This window comes from Atractosteus spatula, chromosome 11, assembly GCF_055471065.1.
Source record: "Atractosteus spatula isolate fAtrSpa1 chromosome 11, fAtrSpa1.hap1, whole genome shotgun sequence".
NCBI lineage: Eukaryota > Metazoa > Chordata > Actinopteri > Semionotiformes > Lepisosteidae > Atractosteus > Atractosteus spatula.
In genome coordinates this window covers 23950296-23969786 of record NC_142716.1, presented here as the reverse complement: position 1 = coordinate 23969786, position 19491 = coordinate 23950296, and the positions used below count along the sequence as shown (strand labels likewise).

General features: G+C 35.6%; 1 protein-coding gene across 1 annotated transcript in view; it reads left to right on the top strand.

Annotated features, from left to right (window-relative positions):
- Positions 1 to 5233, top strand: part of adgrl4 (adhesion G protein-coupled receptor L4) — a 46753-nt gene extending 41520 nt beyond the window's left edge. The window contains exon 16 of the mRNA XM_088928191.1: positions 3416 to 5233. Coding sequence (XP_088784317.1) covers positions 3416 to 3478 — 63 coding nt within the window. The 3' untranslated portion in view covers positions 3479 to 5233. The remainder of the gene's footprint in view (positions 1 to 3415) is intronic.
- The last annotated feature ends 14258 nt before the right edge of the window (positions 5234 to 19491 follow it).

Genomic DNA, 19491 nt, shown 5'->3' with positions numbered 1-19491 from the left:
AACCAAAGCATTTTAATTTGAATGATATTAATGGAAAACAGTTGTAAAATATTTTGTTTTTTCAGTAGTTAAAGTTTGAATTTTTCCACTTGAGGCTATTCTCATAAAGACATATAAAGGTTTTCTTTTTAAGTTAGTAAATTGTACAGAAAAAAAGTACTGTATATGCAACATTTTTAATTAAAGGAAGAAGACTATGCTTGCAGAGTATATATAAGCTGTCTTCCCTGAAGTGCAACTTTTAAAAAAAAATATTTTAAAAATATTGAATACCTTACTGTATGTGTTTGACCACAGTTCCAGTAACAGGAAAAGCTAATTGATATCTCAGTGTTCTATGAAGTACCAGTAACTACAGGAAATTACTGAAATAAAAAGAAATAAAGCTACTGTATGTCTAAATGTTAAATACAAAGATTCAGAGATATTACATACAGATCCAGCCATTCAGAATGCATGCCAGATACTGCAGCAGCTTGTGGTGCTTGCGACGTAACACACCCCATTTTTTATGTTTTTGAGAGACTTCAGAACACTTTGACTAATGCATAAAAATGTAGCATAATGCGTTCTCGTGTTATGAACTTGTTTACACCTGGGATCTGTTTTATTAAAATAAGGTTTCTAAAAATTCAACCAGGTATTAGATGTTTTTTAAATAAAAGTTGTGAATTTTTTTCACAAATCGTAATCTTTAAAATGCCTGTGGTTTGAAGGCTTTGTGTCATTTGTTCACAAAGTTATTGACATCTGAAAGATCGTGTCTCATAAACAGGCATTTTAATAGGAAAGCAAGGGTTATGAAAACCAGAAAAAACAAATGACCCTGAACAAAATACAAGAAGTTTGAAATTATTTATAATTATTATAAATTATAAATTAATAATGATAAGATTATTATTATAGTTCAGTTTCGGTGGTCAATTTAATACCACTTTGTTATTCTTGATTATCATTATAATAGATATAAGATAAGATCACTTTATTAGCCATATACAATTTCTTGCATTAGGAATTTGTCTTTTCGCATACCCCATCTTACTCTCCATGAGACACACAGGCACATAGACGGGAAGAGAAGCTTGAGGTCAGAGCGCAGAGTCAGCCAATTATACGGCGTCCCTGGAGCAGCTGGGGTTAAGAGCCTTGCTCAGTGGCCCAATGGAGTAGGATTCCTCTGCCGGCCACAGGATTTGAACTGGCAACCTTCCAGTCACAGGCGCAGATACTTAGCCACAGTGTCACCGCTCCACTCGCACGTGATTTCGTGTTAAGGCATGTTATAAAGGCTTGTCTTAAATTGCCCCAATGGGATGCAGTATTATGAATTAAATTAATAATAAGAAGAAGAAGAACTGCTTATACTTATATAGCGCTTTTCTGGACACTCCACTCAAAGGGCTTTTACAGGTAATGGGGACTCCCCTCCACCACCACTAATGTGCAGCATCCACCTGAATGATGCGATGGCATCCATAGTGCGCCAGAACGCTCACCACACATCAGCTATCAGTGGGGAGGAGAGCAGAGTAATGAAGCCAATTCATAGATGAATGATTGGTCATGATTGGTAAAGGCCAATGGGAATTTTGGCCAGTATGCCAGGGTTACACTCCTACTCTTTTTCAAGAAATATCCAAAGGACAGTGCCTGTTTACAGTATAGTGTCCCCGTCACTATACTGGGGTATTAGGACCCACATGGACCGCAGGGTGCCCCACTAACACCTCTTCCAGCAGCAACCCTAGTTTTTCCAAGGAGGTCTCCCGTCCAGGTACTGACCAGGCTCACACCTGCTTAGCTTCAGTGGGTTGCCAGTTGTGAGTTGCAGAGTGATATGGCTGCTGGCTAAAAAATAAAAATAAAACTGATTTTTACTCTCACTGTAAACAGTAGTTACATTTACTCATTCATATTTGTAATTTATTAATATAATTTAACATTGAACACATCGTGATATATAAAAATAATAAAATGCAAATATAGTGTAAGTAATATTTATTATTTTATTTTTTAAAAAGGAGTCTTTGTTAAAAGAAAAACTTGTGTTCTGACCGGGAATCAAAACATGATTTGATAGGCACACACCAAATCCTTTGCACCACAACCTCACTTAGAAACATTGCAGAAACAGACAAGTTAAAATGTTTCCAAAGTAAGCACCAGTGAGTGGAATATGGTAATACTTTGAGCTATATACTGTAAATATTTTATTTTTAGATCCTTAAATTAATATCGTTATTAATTTCTTTATATACACGATTCCATATTACATTCCCTATTAAGTGGATCCTAAAAAGTACATTTTTTCATAGAAAAGGTTAAATTTTATAGCTTTTTATAAAGTAAATAAACTTAATTTAGTCAAAACAAGAATGTCTAAACTTTTCCAAAATAACCACAGTTAAAGACTTTGATGCATAAAATGTTTATGAAGAAAGTTGAATGCTGTTGCCATTTTTTTAATTTTAGCTTCCACTGCCAGCCATATGCAGTATGTATAATATATTTATATACATAAATTAATATAGTTAATGACGTTCAGAAATGTAATGCTCCTGTTATTTTTATGTTCAGCTGGCAAAATTTCCCTTTAGTTGTAAAATTCCATATTAATATTCCATATTAATCGGATTTAAAAATGCACAGTACAGAGATTAAATAAAGCGATTGTTTCACTAACATCTAATGCACCACAAGTGCCACCTGTTGATCATCTTTGGGCATTCTGAATGGTTACATCTGTGTGTTTTAAAATGCTTGATAATGGTAACTGTGAACTAAATACAAAGAAGTATAATCTATAATGTTAAAAATTGTTTTAGAAATTAAATCAATAACTGTGAGAAGGGTGTGTACAGATGTATGTCCCCCTATGCTGTGAAAAGTTTTACTGCCATGATATCCCCGATTCTAATCCCAGATCATAAAATGCAGGCAAAACCTATGTACTGTAGGTTTACAGCCAGATTGCCAAAGCACATTAAATCATCGTTTTAGTTTATTTTCAATAAAAATAATTAAATTCAAAATGAAAACTAAAAAAGGAAAAAATAATGATTTTTTCTAAGATGTGCGACTTTTGACAAACATCCTTTGAACTGGAAAGTTGTCCCTTAATGTCTAGTAATAGTGAATTTCAGTTCATTTGAAAAAATCATTTTAAATGTTTAGATTTCAATTTCAATAATGTATTATATTCTAGAAGAAGCTAAATTAAAGACATAATCCAGTTCTGCATCTCAATGAGTAAAGAGCTATTGAAATAATGTTGTTATTTAGCCTGACAATGTAGTCATGGAAGTTTCTGCATATTTGCAGAAATTGATTTAATGGGTTATTTTATAAAAATAATTACTTATTTTCATCTAATTTGCACAATGAATTAAACAACTTTTTTTTTATTTCTCACCAGATCCAAGAGGAGTACTACAGATTGTTTAAGAATGTGCCATGCTGTTTTGATTGTCTCAGATAAACAGTGCAAAAAAGAAGGGATATGGAAAATGGACTTCAATGCACACTTTCATTGACAATAATCAGAAATAATCAGTTGTCACAAAAGCACTCTGCAACAGATGCAGTGTTGCATGCATTACGTGTAAACACAACATCTGACTGATCATTTTAAAACAATATCCAAGGGAAACATACTGGAAATATTTTTTTTTTTACTGTAGGCCTATAAAGGTGATACCAGCATTATCATGTAGCAGCAATTAAGTCATGTTCATCTTTGAATTATTTTCATATACTTTAATTTAAATGAACTATTCCTCTTTAGAATGATGTAACTGAATGTATACAGATGACTTCATACCAATTTAACCACAAAGGATTTCAGTATTATTTGTGTAAATAGTGTTTGCAATTATTCTGTTCAGTACAGTACACAACATTTTTCTATATGTTTTTTTTTCTATTGCAACACAACTTTTATATTTAAGTAAAATAACAGGTAAGCAGAATTAGGCTTTACTACACAAGGATTATCATACATCTTGCAGTTAAAAGTCTCTTGTATCTCCACTACAACATTTCTTACATGAATGGCTTTAAATTTGTATCCAGTCATTCAGGACCTTGCAAATTAACTACATGAACTGAACATTAACTAAATTCAACATTACCTCCAACAAACAGAGACTTCATCACAAGCTTTGAATGGAAACTAGTCATTAGGGCTTTCCCCAAGCTAAAATTGAACACAATAAAATTCACTAGTAATTGGGGACACTGGATTTCAGACTTCAGAAAAAAAGTCATTCATGATGACCTCTGTCTGCAGAACAAAACAGATGTACATATATATTCAGGTGGGTAGCTGCGTCAGCATGCGTAGGCTGCAAAGGAACAAGTAATAGGTTTATTCCATGCTGAAAAAAAGAAGAAAGAGAACACAACGTTTCGGCCGTGGAGCCTTCTTCAGGTGTGAGCATGAAGAAGGCTCACACCTGAAGAAGGCTCCACGGCCGAAACGTTGTGTTCTCTTTCTTCTTTTTTTCAGCATGGAATAAACCTATTACTTGTTCCTTCGTACATATATATTTATACATTCCTTTTACTGCTATGTCAGATTTTAATTATTTACTTTTTTCTTAGCCAGTTAAGTTAATTACAAAATATGTTTCAGATCTTTTTTTAGTCATCAAGTCTCAAAATCTAAATGACAAGCAAACACATGGAGAATAAGCAAGAATACTTACATGAAAAAATACACATTTCGTTTCTGAGGATTTTAATCCTAATAATACTTTGGTATTGAAGTGTAGGTGCAAATGTAAGAATACATTACTCATTTTAGGTTGAACTAAATAATACAAAAAATGCAATCTGTAAATCAGGTAATGAACATCTTATTGGAACTTATATGTACTGTAAGTCTTTTTTAATCATTTCATCAAGTGAATTCTGGTCCTACAGTGTAGTTAAAATTAACAGAAAGGTGTTATCATGGTGTTAAATCAGCTTAACTACACCAGAGCAAAATTATGTCTTCCAGAAATCAGTATACATTACAAACTTTTAAATTCAATTATATTAAAACACAGATATGCACTCAGAATCACAGTTTAAAAAAAAACATTTAACATTTAACAGGAACTGAAAAAAATGAAGCAAAATCATTAAATGCATCCTGTATATTTTGCAATGTATGGAACTTCTTTTTGTAATATTGTGTAAATAAGAAAAAAGACTGCATGTATTGATATTAAAAAAAAACAAATACAGACTTGAAATAGTCCTTATACAAATTTATAATTGATCATGAATTCACAATACCAAGAGAAAATTAAGCTAAATAGAAGTTACATCTTTATTATACTATTACAATGGAATTGGAATCATTAAAACACAAGTACCAGAATGGCAGTGACTAAAAGAGCTTTAGTGAATACAGAGACAGGAAAGATGCTAAAGTGTGCCACTGCAAATTGAAAAGAGCATTCATGTACAGGAACCTTAATCTCTTAATCGATATGGGTCACACATTAAAAACATTCAAAAGACATGTCTTATATAGTCAAATCAGAGATTTATGTGTAAAGAAAAAAGCAGTTATCGGAGACTTTAATTTTCCTCTTTTTTTCTTATTTTCCTATTTTACTATGTTGGAAATTCTCATTCCTTCTGACAAGGTTTTCAAAAGCTGAACTGAAGTGATAGGAATGGCTAATAACTCTTTCCTTGCTCAGTATTTTTCAGAACACTTACTATTGGGAATGGATGTATTGTTGTCTTCCTTTCAAATCAGGATTAGGAGAGGAATAGAGAGAGGAAACAAATTCATATATTTATTAGGAGGTGTAGGAAACAATAGCCAAATTGCTTTTACAGACCAATTAAAAATATATATGTATATTTGTTTAAATAAATGAAAAAAGGTTAGGATCCAATTAAAGAAATGGAGAATGTAAACAAGTACAGGTGAAAATTTTTAAATTTTAATGTTGGACAGGATTATAGCATAAAAGAACACAGCAATAATAATAAATGTTATTTTTTAAACGTTACAATAGAAAAAGAGCAGTGAATGATTAAGTATGGTGTCCTAGATAAAAATGGAAAACTTTTAGATGATGAAATGGCAATGGCAAAGATATTAAAATACTGTATTTTACTCAGGTGTTTACCAAGGAAAAAACTACTCAACTTCTGTAGACTAAACTACAGAACTAAATGGTATTACCTTAGAAAAATAAGGCAGAAGGACTGTAGGCATTAGTAGCACTTATAATAAATCCTTCAAACCTTGAGTGTATTCCACCAATAATGCTTCCACCAACAAACCTTGCAGATTGCTAAAGCAGGTAAGCCCCACACTATGTGTGAAAAACTTTGTTTACCGTTGGCAAAAGAGCTGACACGTATTATGTGTGGAGAAAAAGCTGCTAAACAGCTCGACCTGCTGCTCCCTTCAAAAGATACAGTCACTCATAGAATTATTGATATGGCAGATGATGTCAAAAATACACTGATATAACATGTTAAGATGAGCAGATGCTGTTCACTGCAATTAGATGAGTCTGTAGATGCCTTTGATTTGGCCAATGTGCTCGTTTACGTTAGATACGAGTTTGAGGGTATGTCCCATAAGGACTTTCTGTTCTGTAAGCCGCTACCAACAGGAACTACAGGAGAGCACATATTTCATCTTCTGAATGAATTTATCAAAGAGAATGGCATCGACAGGATAAAATGCGTCGGAGTTTGTACAGACGGTGCTAGAGCGATAACAAGTCGACGCAGCGGTGTAGTTGCAATAATTAGAGGTTGCTCCTGATATGAAGTGGACACACTGCAGCATCCACCGCAAAGCCTTGGCCGTCAAGAAAATGCCTAAGGATTTAAAATCTGTTAGACTCTGTTGTGAATTGTATCAAGGCTCGACCAATGAATTCACATCTGCTTTGCTCGACTAAACAGGCTCACCCATCTCACTGAAATGGTGCTTTTTTATTGTTTATTTTTAATTGTTGTTGCTCCTGTTGTCATTCTGTAAAGCGCTTTAAGAAGCCACCTTTAAAGGCGCTATATCAAATAAAGTTTAGCATTATAATATTTATTATATGTGTGAGTGTGTGTGTGCACGCACGCTCATGTTGGTCATTGAGATTTCTGTGAGAAGATGACTTGTAGGTGGTACCGCTGATTTGATCAGGGGTGGTACTTGGTCCAAAAATTTTGAGAACAACTTTACAACATGCTTCCTAATGAAAGGCATAAACTTAAATAAACTGAAATTAAATTGGCATAGGTTATTGTTTGGCAAGCCTATTTTTTTCACAGGAAAGCTCGCAATCTGTGCCACTGATAACATTTTCCCACATAAGCGTCGAACATTTATGATAAAATGGTGGTCGCTAAGTAAGCAAAGTTAGATGTTCACTTATTTCAGTCCTTTTGGAGAGATGAACATGGATTTGTTCAACATAAAGGCTGTGCTGTTTGTGCTCTATATTGTCTGAGAATTGTCTCAAATCAAGTGTCCAATGACATTTTCAGACAAAGCATGACACTTCAAGGATGAGTCTATCAAAAAGGCCAGAGCAGAAAACTGAACAAAAGCAGCATCTTTACTAATTTTTGTGTAAGTTAAAATTCTAGCCATGGAAGCGAGTTACAAAATTACTCAATATGCTGCAAACTATAGAAAACCAGGGGATATATAAAAGAGGCTTTTTTTAGTTATTCAGATGTTTGTTTAATGGTTTGCCAAATAAAGACAGATTAACTCAAGAATTAAGAACTTACATGCATCTGCTAGATCAGTGGAGAGATTCATAAGTGAAACGACTGAAAATGTTAACAACAGCCATTGGCATTAAAAGATATACAATAATTTAGTTTTGTATTTGTGAATATATGGATATAAAGGTGGATATTAAGGTGCCACAATTAGTAATTTGTGCAGGATACTGTGACTGAGATGGAATTTGTGAAGAGCTGTGCTACCTAAAACCCATGTATGCACAGGCAGAGATATAACTAAGATGTTTATTAATCATTTTGAGGAAAGAGGAATTGACATCAAGAAAACATATTCTATGATGACTGATGGAGCCCCTGCTATGGTAGGAAAACAGAAGTGATTTGTAAAGATTATTGTGGATCATTGGTCACCCCACTGTACGTTTTTATTATATTATTCATCAGAAAAATCTTTGTGCCAAGATTTTGAATTATGAGCTTAATAATGTAATGACTACAGCAGTGAAAATAGTAAATGTTCTTGTTGATTGATCTACCTTGATGTACAAGCAGTTTTCTAACTGTGTTTCAGGAGATGAACATATAAGGGGGCTGATCAAACTTCAATGGGTATTTTTTAAAACATGGATTTCTTGCAAAAATTGCCATTTTTTCTCTGGATACTTAACCTCAACTTTCTGCTATTTCCAACATCTTCAAGAACTTTCAAAACATTGCACAATCCATGTTGCTGTGTTTGGAGTGTACATGCAGGAACAAGTATCAGAATTTTCTGTCAGATTTCAGGATTTCTAACATTTTGATCCAATATTTTCTTTTCTTATTAAACCAGACAACTGTAATATCAGTGACAAGGATTTTTCACTTTATTAGTAGATGTGTGTTGAGGGTTTTGGAATACAAGTTATTGAATTACAGTGCTCAGACATATGGAATTCAAAGATACAGGATCTGCTAAACACACTTGAGGTTACTGAAAGCGATCACAGGGTCTCTATCATGACCTGTTGGTATCTGCCAGGAATATCGGATTGTTTGAAGAAAGTAACATTTTCACTGTTCTCAGCATTTGGATCAACATACCTCAGTAATTGGGTGTTTTCACACATTAAACCAGTTTGCCCCTCCTGTTAACAGCTGATCACTCAGAGGGTTGTGTGCTGCTTAAAGTATCAAGCTATGAATCTGAGGTTGGAGAACTCAGCAATGACAAGCAAGAGAAAGGATCACACTAAATGGAAAGATGTACCTATCAATTTATTAATTTTGGGATATTCTATATTTTAATATTAATTTTTTATTAATCAAAATGTAAGTACGGCTATTTTTAACATTAAGAAAGTAGCCATGGCTCGCAAATCCATACATCTGTAAACAGGTACATGAGCTAACTCTTGGCACACACTTACTGAAAGGATGTTGCCCCCTAATCTAGAATATGGTAAAGTAAGTGAACTATAATTTATACTAGATATATTAAACTACCATTTAAGCCTTAACAATCTAATTGGAGGATTAGCAAAACAAAATCTGAAAAAATAGACAAATTTCATACTGTGTAAAACCCTTGCAGGCAACATTTAATGTAGTGTTGGTAGCAAAAACTACAGACATGGAAAATGGTGAACTTCAAAAAAGTATTATTAAAAAGACCTAGGTGTTGAAATCTAATTTTCCTTCTAGACAATGTGAGGAAGCAATTAGAAGCTTTCTATCACACTTTGATATATACAGTAGTTAAAATTGTTAAGTGTTGAATTTAAATAAAGGATTATTGCATTACAATTGTACTACAGTATGTACTAGTAAGACCTTATTGGATTTCATTTTCACTTTTAGTCACCATGTTACAAGAAAGATATTGCAGCTTTTTGAATCAAGATCATAGACCTGATGAATTCCTGCAACAATAGAATGTCTTGCTCTGAGTCTGACTGGCTAAAAGAAATGAACCATTTTAATCTGAGAAGACTATGAATTAATTCAAGTATTCAAAATCATCGAAGGCATCGAGAAGGTCAGCCCAAAGAACTTCTTCAGAACCAGCAATGAAACAAAAAGCAACAAAAATATCTTATATTGAGAATTCATAAAATGAGAACTGGACACACTTTTAAAACAGAGGACTAAGGCAGTCTGAAACAATCTAGATAGCCTAAGTGCTTACATTTATGTCTAGTTTCCTTCAGGAAATAGCTGAATGGTTTTTCATATCCATTAACTACTAGCAACCAAAGGATCTAAATGGACTAAATTGTCTCATGACAACTACAACCATTTTTAAGTTCTTACCAGACAATAATTCTTGTAATGTAAAGGTTCCATACCTGTTTATTTCTTGAGCATTCATTGATGTTCTTTTTATAAAACTTTAAAAATGACAAAAGTTAAGTTTCCAAAGCAACCTACTCTGAACATAGGAGACTAAGAATGTTTTCATTTGGAATCATTAATAGTTAAACCGTGTTGGCAGTAGCATAATTCTCCATTTGGTAAATATTAAAATACTGTACATCTTTCAAAATGATGTATAGTAATTACCAATTATTAGCACACAAATCTCAAAATTTATTGCCCTGACTTTATAGGCGTAAACAATCATAGTACCTTTAGTACCTGAAGTTAATTAATTTTATTGTAACTATAGGATACGGACAAAAACAACAGTTAAGTGGTATTTATAAATATAAAGTATATACTATAAAGTGATATAAAGTGATATTCACCCTGTATCTGGAGAGATTTGTTTTTTAAATTGACACAACATAGGTACGTAGGCTTTTTAGGAAAATCAATACTAGGAAAAGTACAGGTTAAGATAATGTGTGTGATAGGGTCCTTCAATCTTGTGCAGATCAGCTTTGCAATATTTTTAGTTTTCTCTTCCAGATGTCCTTAAACTTACAGATTATTCCCTCTCTGTGGAAGAAACCCATCATTATTCCTATTCCTAAAACTGCCAAGCCTAGTGGCCTTAATAGCTACAGGACGGTTGCTCTCACATCTCTCCCAATGAAAACTATTGAGAGAATAGTAAAGCAACACATCACAAAGAACACACAAGCCCTCATCAATCCCCCGCACTTTGCATAAAGGGAAAGGAGTAGAGTAGACAATGCAATATACACATTGCTAAATCTGGTCTATCAACATCTGTACCAACCAGGGACCTTTGTAAGGATTTTATTGTTATTGTTATTTCATTGTTGACTTCTCCTTCGCATTGCATTCGACCACTTGCAGATATCAATCAATCTGAATGGTAACTTGATAAGGTGGGTGCAAACCTTCCTAAGTAACAGGTCTCAACAGGTCGAATTGGGGAAGTGCTTATCTGACAATCACTACACATCAATTGGATCACCACAGGGCTGTGTCTTGTCACCTCTTGTACATTTTGTATACTAATGATTGCATAAGCAAACACAGAGATAGACATCTCATTAAGTTTTATTCATTAATGAATTTTCTCCATTCATTGGAAGTTTCATTCACATCTCTCTACACCTGTTCTGACTTCACACCTCTTGATTGGCCTCTCTTTCTGTCCCCTGCTCCCGCCTCTCACTCCTCCTCCCTCCCAGCCTTTGTTCTCCCGCTACATTACCTTTGCTTACTGCCTTGTCTCTCTCACACCTGAAGAAGGCTCCACGGCTGAAACGTTGTGTTTTCTTTCTTCTTTTTTTCAGCATGGAATAAACCTATTACTTGTTCCTTTGCATCTCATTAAGTTTGCTGATGACACAGCCCTGATCAGTTTATTAAAGGACACAGAATGCCATCATGGGCCTATTCTAAATTATTTCACTAACTGGTGCAATGAGTTCTCCCCAAAGTTAAATGTTTCAAAAACTAAGGAACTGGTTATTGATTTTAGGAGAAATACCACACCCTCTCAACCCACTATAATTGGTGGTTAGCCTCTTGAAATTGTCGATGACTATAAGTACTTGGGACTGGTCTTTGACAAGAAACCAAAAACGTGTAAAAAGTGTATTGTAATTCTGTTTTATCTTGTGTATTCTTCTTATTTATTGTTGTTGTCATTCTGAAAGTGTTTTGAGAAGCCACCTTTAAATGTTTTATTATATAAAAAAGTTTTTTATTATTATAAAATATGACAAATGTTGTGACACTATCTATAAAAAAAAGGCCAACAGAGACTCTTCTTTCTTTTGAAACTCAGCTACTTTAAGGTAAAACTATTCTTACACTTTTCTACAAATCATTCATTGAAAGTATCTTAACATACTGCTTCACTTGTTGGTTTGGCAACATAATTGTAATAGGCTGGGTAAATTAGTGAATATACTGTAAGTGGCTAAATAATCAGGAATAATCAAATCAACTTAAGTATCCTTTACAAATAGAGGGTGACTAAGAAAGCCAAAAGCATCATGCAGTGTGTGTCTCACCCCTTCCATTGCAAATTCACACCTCTCCTGTCTGGGAGATGCCTCTGTGCCCCCAGGTGTAAAACCAACAGACTCAGGAAATCTTTCATTCCCACTGCAATCACACTCTTAAACAATGCAAAGTAACTACCTTGTAAGTACCTTCTTATCTCCTGTAACACCACTGAATTCTCTTCCCTTTTGGTGATGTTTATTTGTCATTGTGTTGTGTTTGACTGTGCCATAAAACAAATTTCCCCTAGGGGACAATAAAGCTTGAAATTAATTGAAAAAGTATCGCTTTAATGACATCTAGAGGTATGTGTTACAACAAAATCTTTTTACTCTAAGATTCAAAGGATTATTTTAGTTGATTCTTTGCATGATATACTGTAATATAAAATAATGACAGAATAAAAAAAGAAGGATTCTTGTTAACTCTGTCTCAATTATTTTTACATTATTGGATTACTTATATGTATATAAATTATAAACCAAATAAGAGTATTCCAATGCTTATATTTATAAGGAAAATGTATCATGATTGTAGCACCTTTTTTATATAAACTGCATTTATTGGTCACATAATCACATAAAATAATCCCTATAACCCCTATAAGTGGTCGTATGTATTAACTTATTTTGTGACATCAGTACTATGGCAAGATTTCACCCTGTATAATACACTACTTCTATGTGAATCAATAGCCATTATAACATGCTTGTTTTTGATAAGACATGATCTATTGATATTCTTATGCTTTAGAATACATCAACCTGTTTCAAGCACAAAGTATCATATGTAATATTTTTTAGATTTAGGCATACACTAGAAATATGGTGATAGTTATATTTTGTTTAAATAAAAGTTTATTTTTTAAAAGCTGCAACTCAGTCCTATTGACATAAGATAGTTAATTACTGGCCAAATGATTACCACAAGAGTTACTAAGCAGCTTTATGGCTTCAGCAAAGAAAAGACATAAATTGCACTACTTAGGTTAATCATTGGCTTACAAATTCCACAGAATATACTGTAACCCTGAGGTATTCTCTCTGAATGTCCCCTTGATCTAAGATAACATTGTTAATTATAATAATTTGTTTTTGCAAATATCTTGCAATTCAATGTGTTGCATCCCTAAAAACAGTTGTTCTACATTTCAGAGGGAGACCCTAATTATTTTCTTAAGTCCATCTGTCAAACAGAACAGCAGCTCTAACATTTTGCAAACTACAAAGCACTCTTCTAAAGCACTGTCCAGTAATTATTTGATTACAAAACTTAACAACAGATGTGAAATGCAATAAAACTCACAAGAAGAATATTTAAACCAATTGTTGACAGATTTCACTAATTTCACTTTGTTGTTAGGTACTATTGGCTGCAAGCAGGCTTTGCAGTCAACAGAATAAAAACAATAATAAACATAATCAACATGAGATGATAACCAATTATCATAGTTTTCAGAAGCTATATTTTTATCTACTTACCCATAAATTATGCAGTTCAGCTGGCGCTTGAATAATTGGGTGTTACAGGAAAACTTACTTCTAGGGAATACAGTATGTAGCAAGCCTTGCCAAAAGCTGAAGGCAGTATAATACACAGTCACTCCAGTGGTTAATTTTGAAAATCATGCATTCTAAAAGATTAGGCCTTTAGGCAGTCAAGGAAATACAGATCAAAAACTAAAAAGTTTTATGGGTGCATTAACTGATAATAATCTAATACTTTTAAGTTATCATTATTTGACAGAAATAACCTTTAGTATCATTGCAAAGGTTGTGTTTATCTTCCTATAAACTTGTTGTGACAGACAAGCCCCACCTTGTCCAGATGAACTTGTTACAGGCTCACCTAGACACTATATTTCTCACACTACTCACACTTTTTCACCCTTTTCTCATTACACAGATGTGAAGTTTTAAATACCACTCTTGGTCACTACCACACAATATATTTCCACTAATACAATTCCTTCTCAGTCACCCTTGTACATGACCACACGGGAGCAAAGACCCGCTACAGTCTAACAGACCACCAGGGGATGCACTCTGCACCACCAGCTCCACCACTGTGTCTGTCAGTGAGAGGCTCTCTTTTCATCAGAATCCCTCTCCTTTCACTTTGCTTCCCTTTCAGGGAAGGCTGGATGTTCCTCTCCACCTGTTGGTCTTCCAATATAGACACTTCAACACCTCTATGGCCCTTATCCAGTCGCTTCTCTGGAATTAATGCCTGCAGCAATCACCGCACCTCTTAGGTTGGCCACACTCAATTGTTCAGCCATGCTGCTTCCACTTGTACCAAACAAACGCACACACCAGACTGCTTTTTGCAGGATCATGAGAGCTTTATACTGAAGATTGTTACTCTTTCAAAGATGGTATTCCTTACTTAAGAAACATAAGGCTAGCAATTTATATAGTATGGCTCACAGCTGCAGCTTATCAAGGCATCATCCCCCTGCAGTGGTGACCTCCCAACCCAGCACCTTCTGACAGCCTACTACACTTGTACAGGAACATGTTTTGATTTATTTGGAATATAAGAAAAAAACATAGATTTTATAGTTTATTAATTGAAACTAATGAACATCAGCAGACTTGACACGAGTTCCCAGAAGTATGTTATTTTTTTAGTGGGCAAAACAAGAAAACTTTAAGTTCATTTGATAGGTGAATTAAAGCTGTACAAGTCCTAGAATATAACACCATAAAAGTAATACAAAATAAAGGCGTCCACCGTTTTATGCGATGGTTACATTCTGCGAAAACCTTGCATAAAGGAAAATCGCATAAAGCATTACCTTAAAACTGCGGAAAAATGGGGTTGCGTGGAACAGTGTTAAATGTAGTGTTCCAAATGCATTTCATATAAATACATGCTAACATACATTAGGAATTAAAACTAAGCTTAACATAAATATTATTTGGGACATTATTTTAAATAAATCAAGTTCAAGTTTATGTTTATTTGTCATTCCAGATATATACAAGTGTGACAGAGTGCTTGTTATTTTTTCTTTCTTTCTGAATGTGAAATACTCCAATACTTCCCCCTACCCTTCTGGTATGTTTGAGAGAGTGTATGGGATATGAATGAAGTGTGAATTATACTTACCCTTTTGTTGTTTCCCAAAAAGCACTGAAGTGTTTTCCTCATTTGGAGTATTGTATTGTATTGTATTGTTTTGTGTTGATCAAGATGGCCACCAGTCACCTTTCCTGTTTGTAGGATCACACAAATGATCTTAAAGGGAAAGGTTACTGGTGAGCCATCTATAAATAACCGATGTAAGGTTAGTTGCTTTGTTTAAGTGAATATATCACAGTTGCATGTCTGTTAAAATTTCTAGGTTATTTTGGGATGGTTTAATACTTTATTTTGATCAATTTGCCCATCTCTGTTAACAAAAATGTGAGTGAGTCCCTTTAAGAGGATGGTCCTTAGAAGAGGAGGGGCTATAAAAGGGACTGGGAGAGCTCAGTATGGGGAGGGTGCCTTGGAGGAAAGGTGTGGAGAGTACTCCTGTGAGGGGTTTTTTTTTGTTATCCCTATTTTTTTGGTAATAAATCCAGTTTTGTTTGCATTTGAAGACTGCTGTGTGGAAGTTTCTTTTCTTTTGAGCCAAACCTGGTCACTTGGCCGGTGACAACAAGTATACAGTGGGACGAAATATCGTTCCTCCTCGTCCACGATGCAAATACAGGCAGGACAGAGAGGACACTGACATAGACATTGTAGACAGGATACACATAGTGTATCATTACAAAATAAATACACAATACATTATATACAACACACTGGGTGGATTTAAACCCTGTTTCTGTAATTGCGGCGGGTGCAAGTAGATTCCAGGGTGTTGAGGAGCCTGACAGCCTGTGGGAAGAAGCTGTTACAGAATTTGGTTGAGCTAGCCCGTACACTACAATATTTTATCCCAGATGGTACGAGGGCAAAGCGTTTATGGGAGGGGTGGGAGAGGTCATCTACTATACTGGAGGACCTGTGTATGCAACATTTGTAATAGATGACAGAAATGGAAGGGAGGGAGGCTCCAATGATCTTTTCAGCCGTTTCCACAATTCGCTGCAGGGTCTTGCGGTCTGAAGCGTTGCAATTCCAAAACCAAACAGTGATACAGCTGGCCAAGGTGCTCTCAATGGTGTTCCTGTAGAAAGTGGTAAGAATGGGCGGGGGAAGGTTTGCCCTCCTCAGTCGCCACAGAAAATAGAGACGCTGCAGTGCTTTCTTGGCTAGGGAGGTGGTATTGAGGGACCAAGTGAGGTAATCTGTAATGTGTACACCAAGAATCTTGGTGCTTCTAACTGTCTCCACAGGGGAGCCATTGATGTACAGTGGGGAGTGATCAATGTTGGCCTTCCTGAAGTCAATGATTATCTCTTTTGTTTTGTTTACATTAAGAGATAGTTGTTTGTGCACCAACACACTAGTTGCTCCACCTCCCATCTGTATGGTGACTCCTCGTTGTTGCTAATGAGGCCCACCAGTGTTGTGTCATCAGCAAACTTGATAATGCAGTTTGAACTGTGCTTGGCAGTACAGTCATGAGTCATCAATGTGAACAGAAGTGGACTGAGCACATAGTCTTGGGGGGTTCCGGTGCTCATTGTGATGGTGCTGGAGATGTTATTACCGATCGGGACTGTCTGAGGTCTCTCGGTTGGAAAGTCCAGAATCCAGTTACATAGGGAGATGTTAAGGTTCAGTAAGCTCAATTTTTCTGTCAGCTTCTGGGGGATGATTGTATTAAATACTGAACTGAAGTCAATGAACAGCATTCTTACATAAGAGTCTTTCTAATCCAGGTGTGATAGGGCCAGGTAAGGTCAAGTAATAGACCGGTTGGGGCGGTATGCAAACTGAAGGGGGTCCAAAGGGGTAGGGAGTCTCCAGCCACCCTAATAAATGGTCATCTCCGGCGCCTTACTGTCTGGGAGATTCCAAGGGAGTCTCATCCCAGGTTGTTTACAACCCTAATGTCAGAGAGCATGTTACTCATCCTCCACCTTGATCAGCCAATCAGGAACTGGCAGGGCAGAGTAACCCCACATGGGTCTCGAATGCCTGCGAAACTTTCAACCAATGAACAACCGTAGTTCCTCCAGATAAAAGAGGCAGCACAGGTCCCAGAAGGTGCCTCTCCTCGAGACTTAGCTCGGACAATCACATGACAGCCAGTGTGTCCGAGTGCCAGGACTTTACTTTGTTCTATGAGTCAAGACTGGAGGTCGCCTGCGCGTAACCAAAGGATCCGTCCAAGGTTAGCCCAGCAGCAAGCCTCATGAACTTCCGGTACCCCACCACGAACGCTCGCCTGTTCAACGAATGAACTATGGTCGGAACTGTCGACAGCTGAATCTCAGTATTCAGGACTAGCGCTACATCGGGATAGAACCGGTCTTCTTTCTGTCTAAAGATTGTGACTTGCTTGGACCTGCAGTCACTTTTCCATGTGCACAAACATTGCTAGTTCAGCCAGGACTAACTAGCCGGTCTTCAGAGAGTCACTGCCAGCATGCCACAGAAGGAATCTCTCCCTTCTTCTCCCACACCTCCAGCTGTGCCAGGACTGCCTGGCACTGGGCCAGAGGACACCGATTGGACACACCAACAGCCTGTCGCTGTTCCTTTGTGTCCACGGGAGATCTGAATCCACATAGATTGGATGAGTATTCAACATTCTGCATTACAGCTCGAGAATTCAATTGTTACCTCAACCCCAGTTTATGTTAATTTAATTGCTATGAGTGACATACTTGCTTTATGAGTAGTGTAGAAGTTGTAATCAAAGCTCATTAACGAAACAGTATAAATTAATGGTATACTGAATGTATTTCTCTCTTGGTTTGTAACTCTTCGTGATTGAATATATAACTTCTGTATTCTGCTAACCCTCACTCTTAAGATCTGTTATGTTTATATGCACATTTTATACAGATGCATTCAAAACAAGCGGGGTACGCTGCGGTATAACACGGTGGGCGTGTAGCATCAAACCACGGTCATTCTACGTCATACCACAAATTACCATATGCAAATTAGATTTTGTTAATAGTATCCGGAATCACCTTGTAAAACCGCCAGGAGGAGCTAATAAATCTTAACCTCTCCTGTACAGCATTTGAGCTGTCAACAGAAAACGCCGGTTTCGAATCACTGCTGAGGGACAATCTTTATTCAATTAATAATTTTAAGTTGTATACTCTTTAGACTTTTAAATTTAAACTGTGTATTTCAGCATGTTAATCATCATACATTAAAAAGTTGGTATATTTTATGAAAGCAAGATTGCTCAGTTGGGCAAAAGTACACAACCTACCTTTATCATAAATATTTTATTTATGTAGAAATATTTTATGCATCAAAGTCTTTACCGAAGATATTACTAATAGTATTAATAATGAATGACCTTGGACAAGCTGTAAACTCACAGTATTACCCTGTTCCACATTCTTTTTAACAGTCTTTGTAAACTAAAAGACTATTTTTTCATTGACAAAAAGTAACACCACAGAATTTAGTTGATCCAGTCACACATTTGTTTCCAATCATACAAAGTAAGTCTTGAGAATCTCCGATTCACCATGCCTTTCACATGCTCATACAATATATTATTTAGAAACATAAACATATTACTGTATATAAACTGTACTGTATATGGCTGGTCTTGGTGGTTTAAAGAAAAAATACACACCAGTATTCCATTTCTCCCTAAACATTTTAAGCATCAAAGTCTTACATGTGGTTATTTCGGAAACATTTTTACTGCTCCTTCTGACCATATTACATTTATATACTTTGTGAGAAAAGTGGTATTTTAACCTTTTCTGCAAATACGCTCGTTATCGGAGTAAACAAAAGCATACTTTTAGAATTTGATTAATAGGGAATATAATATGGATTCGCGTATCTAAATAAATTAATAAAGGTATAACTATATTCATATACTGTTGCACAAACAGTAGTATAAGACTTTCCATTGATACAGTATGTGTATGGCTGTTTCAGTGACTGTCACATGACTTGCCTTGGTGGCGTGATAGCTTAAGTGACTGATTTATAACCCTGAGGTCAGGTGTTCAAACCCAGCTTTTGCCATGAGTTTTCTTTTAACAAATAAACATTTCTTTGAAAAACTAAAATAGCAAATATTATTGCCATTATATTGACCTTTTTTATATTTCTACATATCACAACATGTTCGTACTGTATGTACACAGTGGTACTGCAGGGTGTAGGGCGCAAATCCGAAAACCCTACATTAATGTTGTGCATTCGCCTGGCGCTGCGTGGTTTCCATCTCTCTCCCTCTCTGCGGGAGTGCTGGCTGTGCCGAATTAAACTGGTTTCACA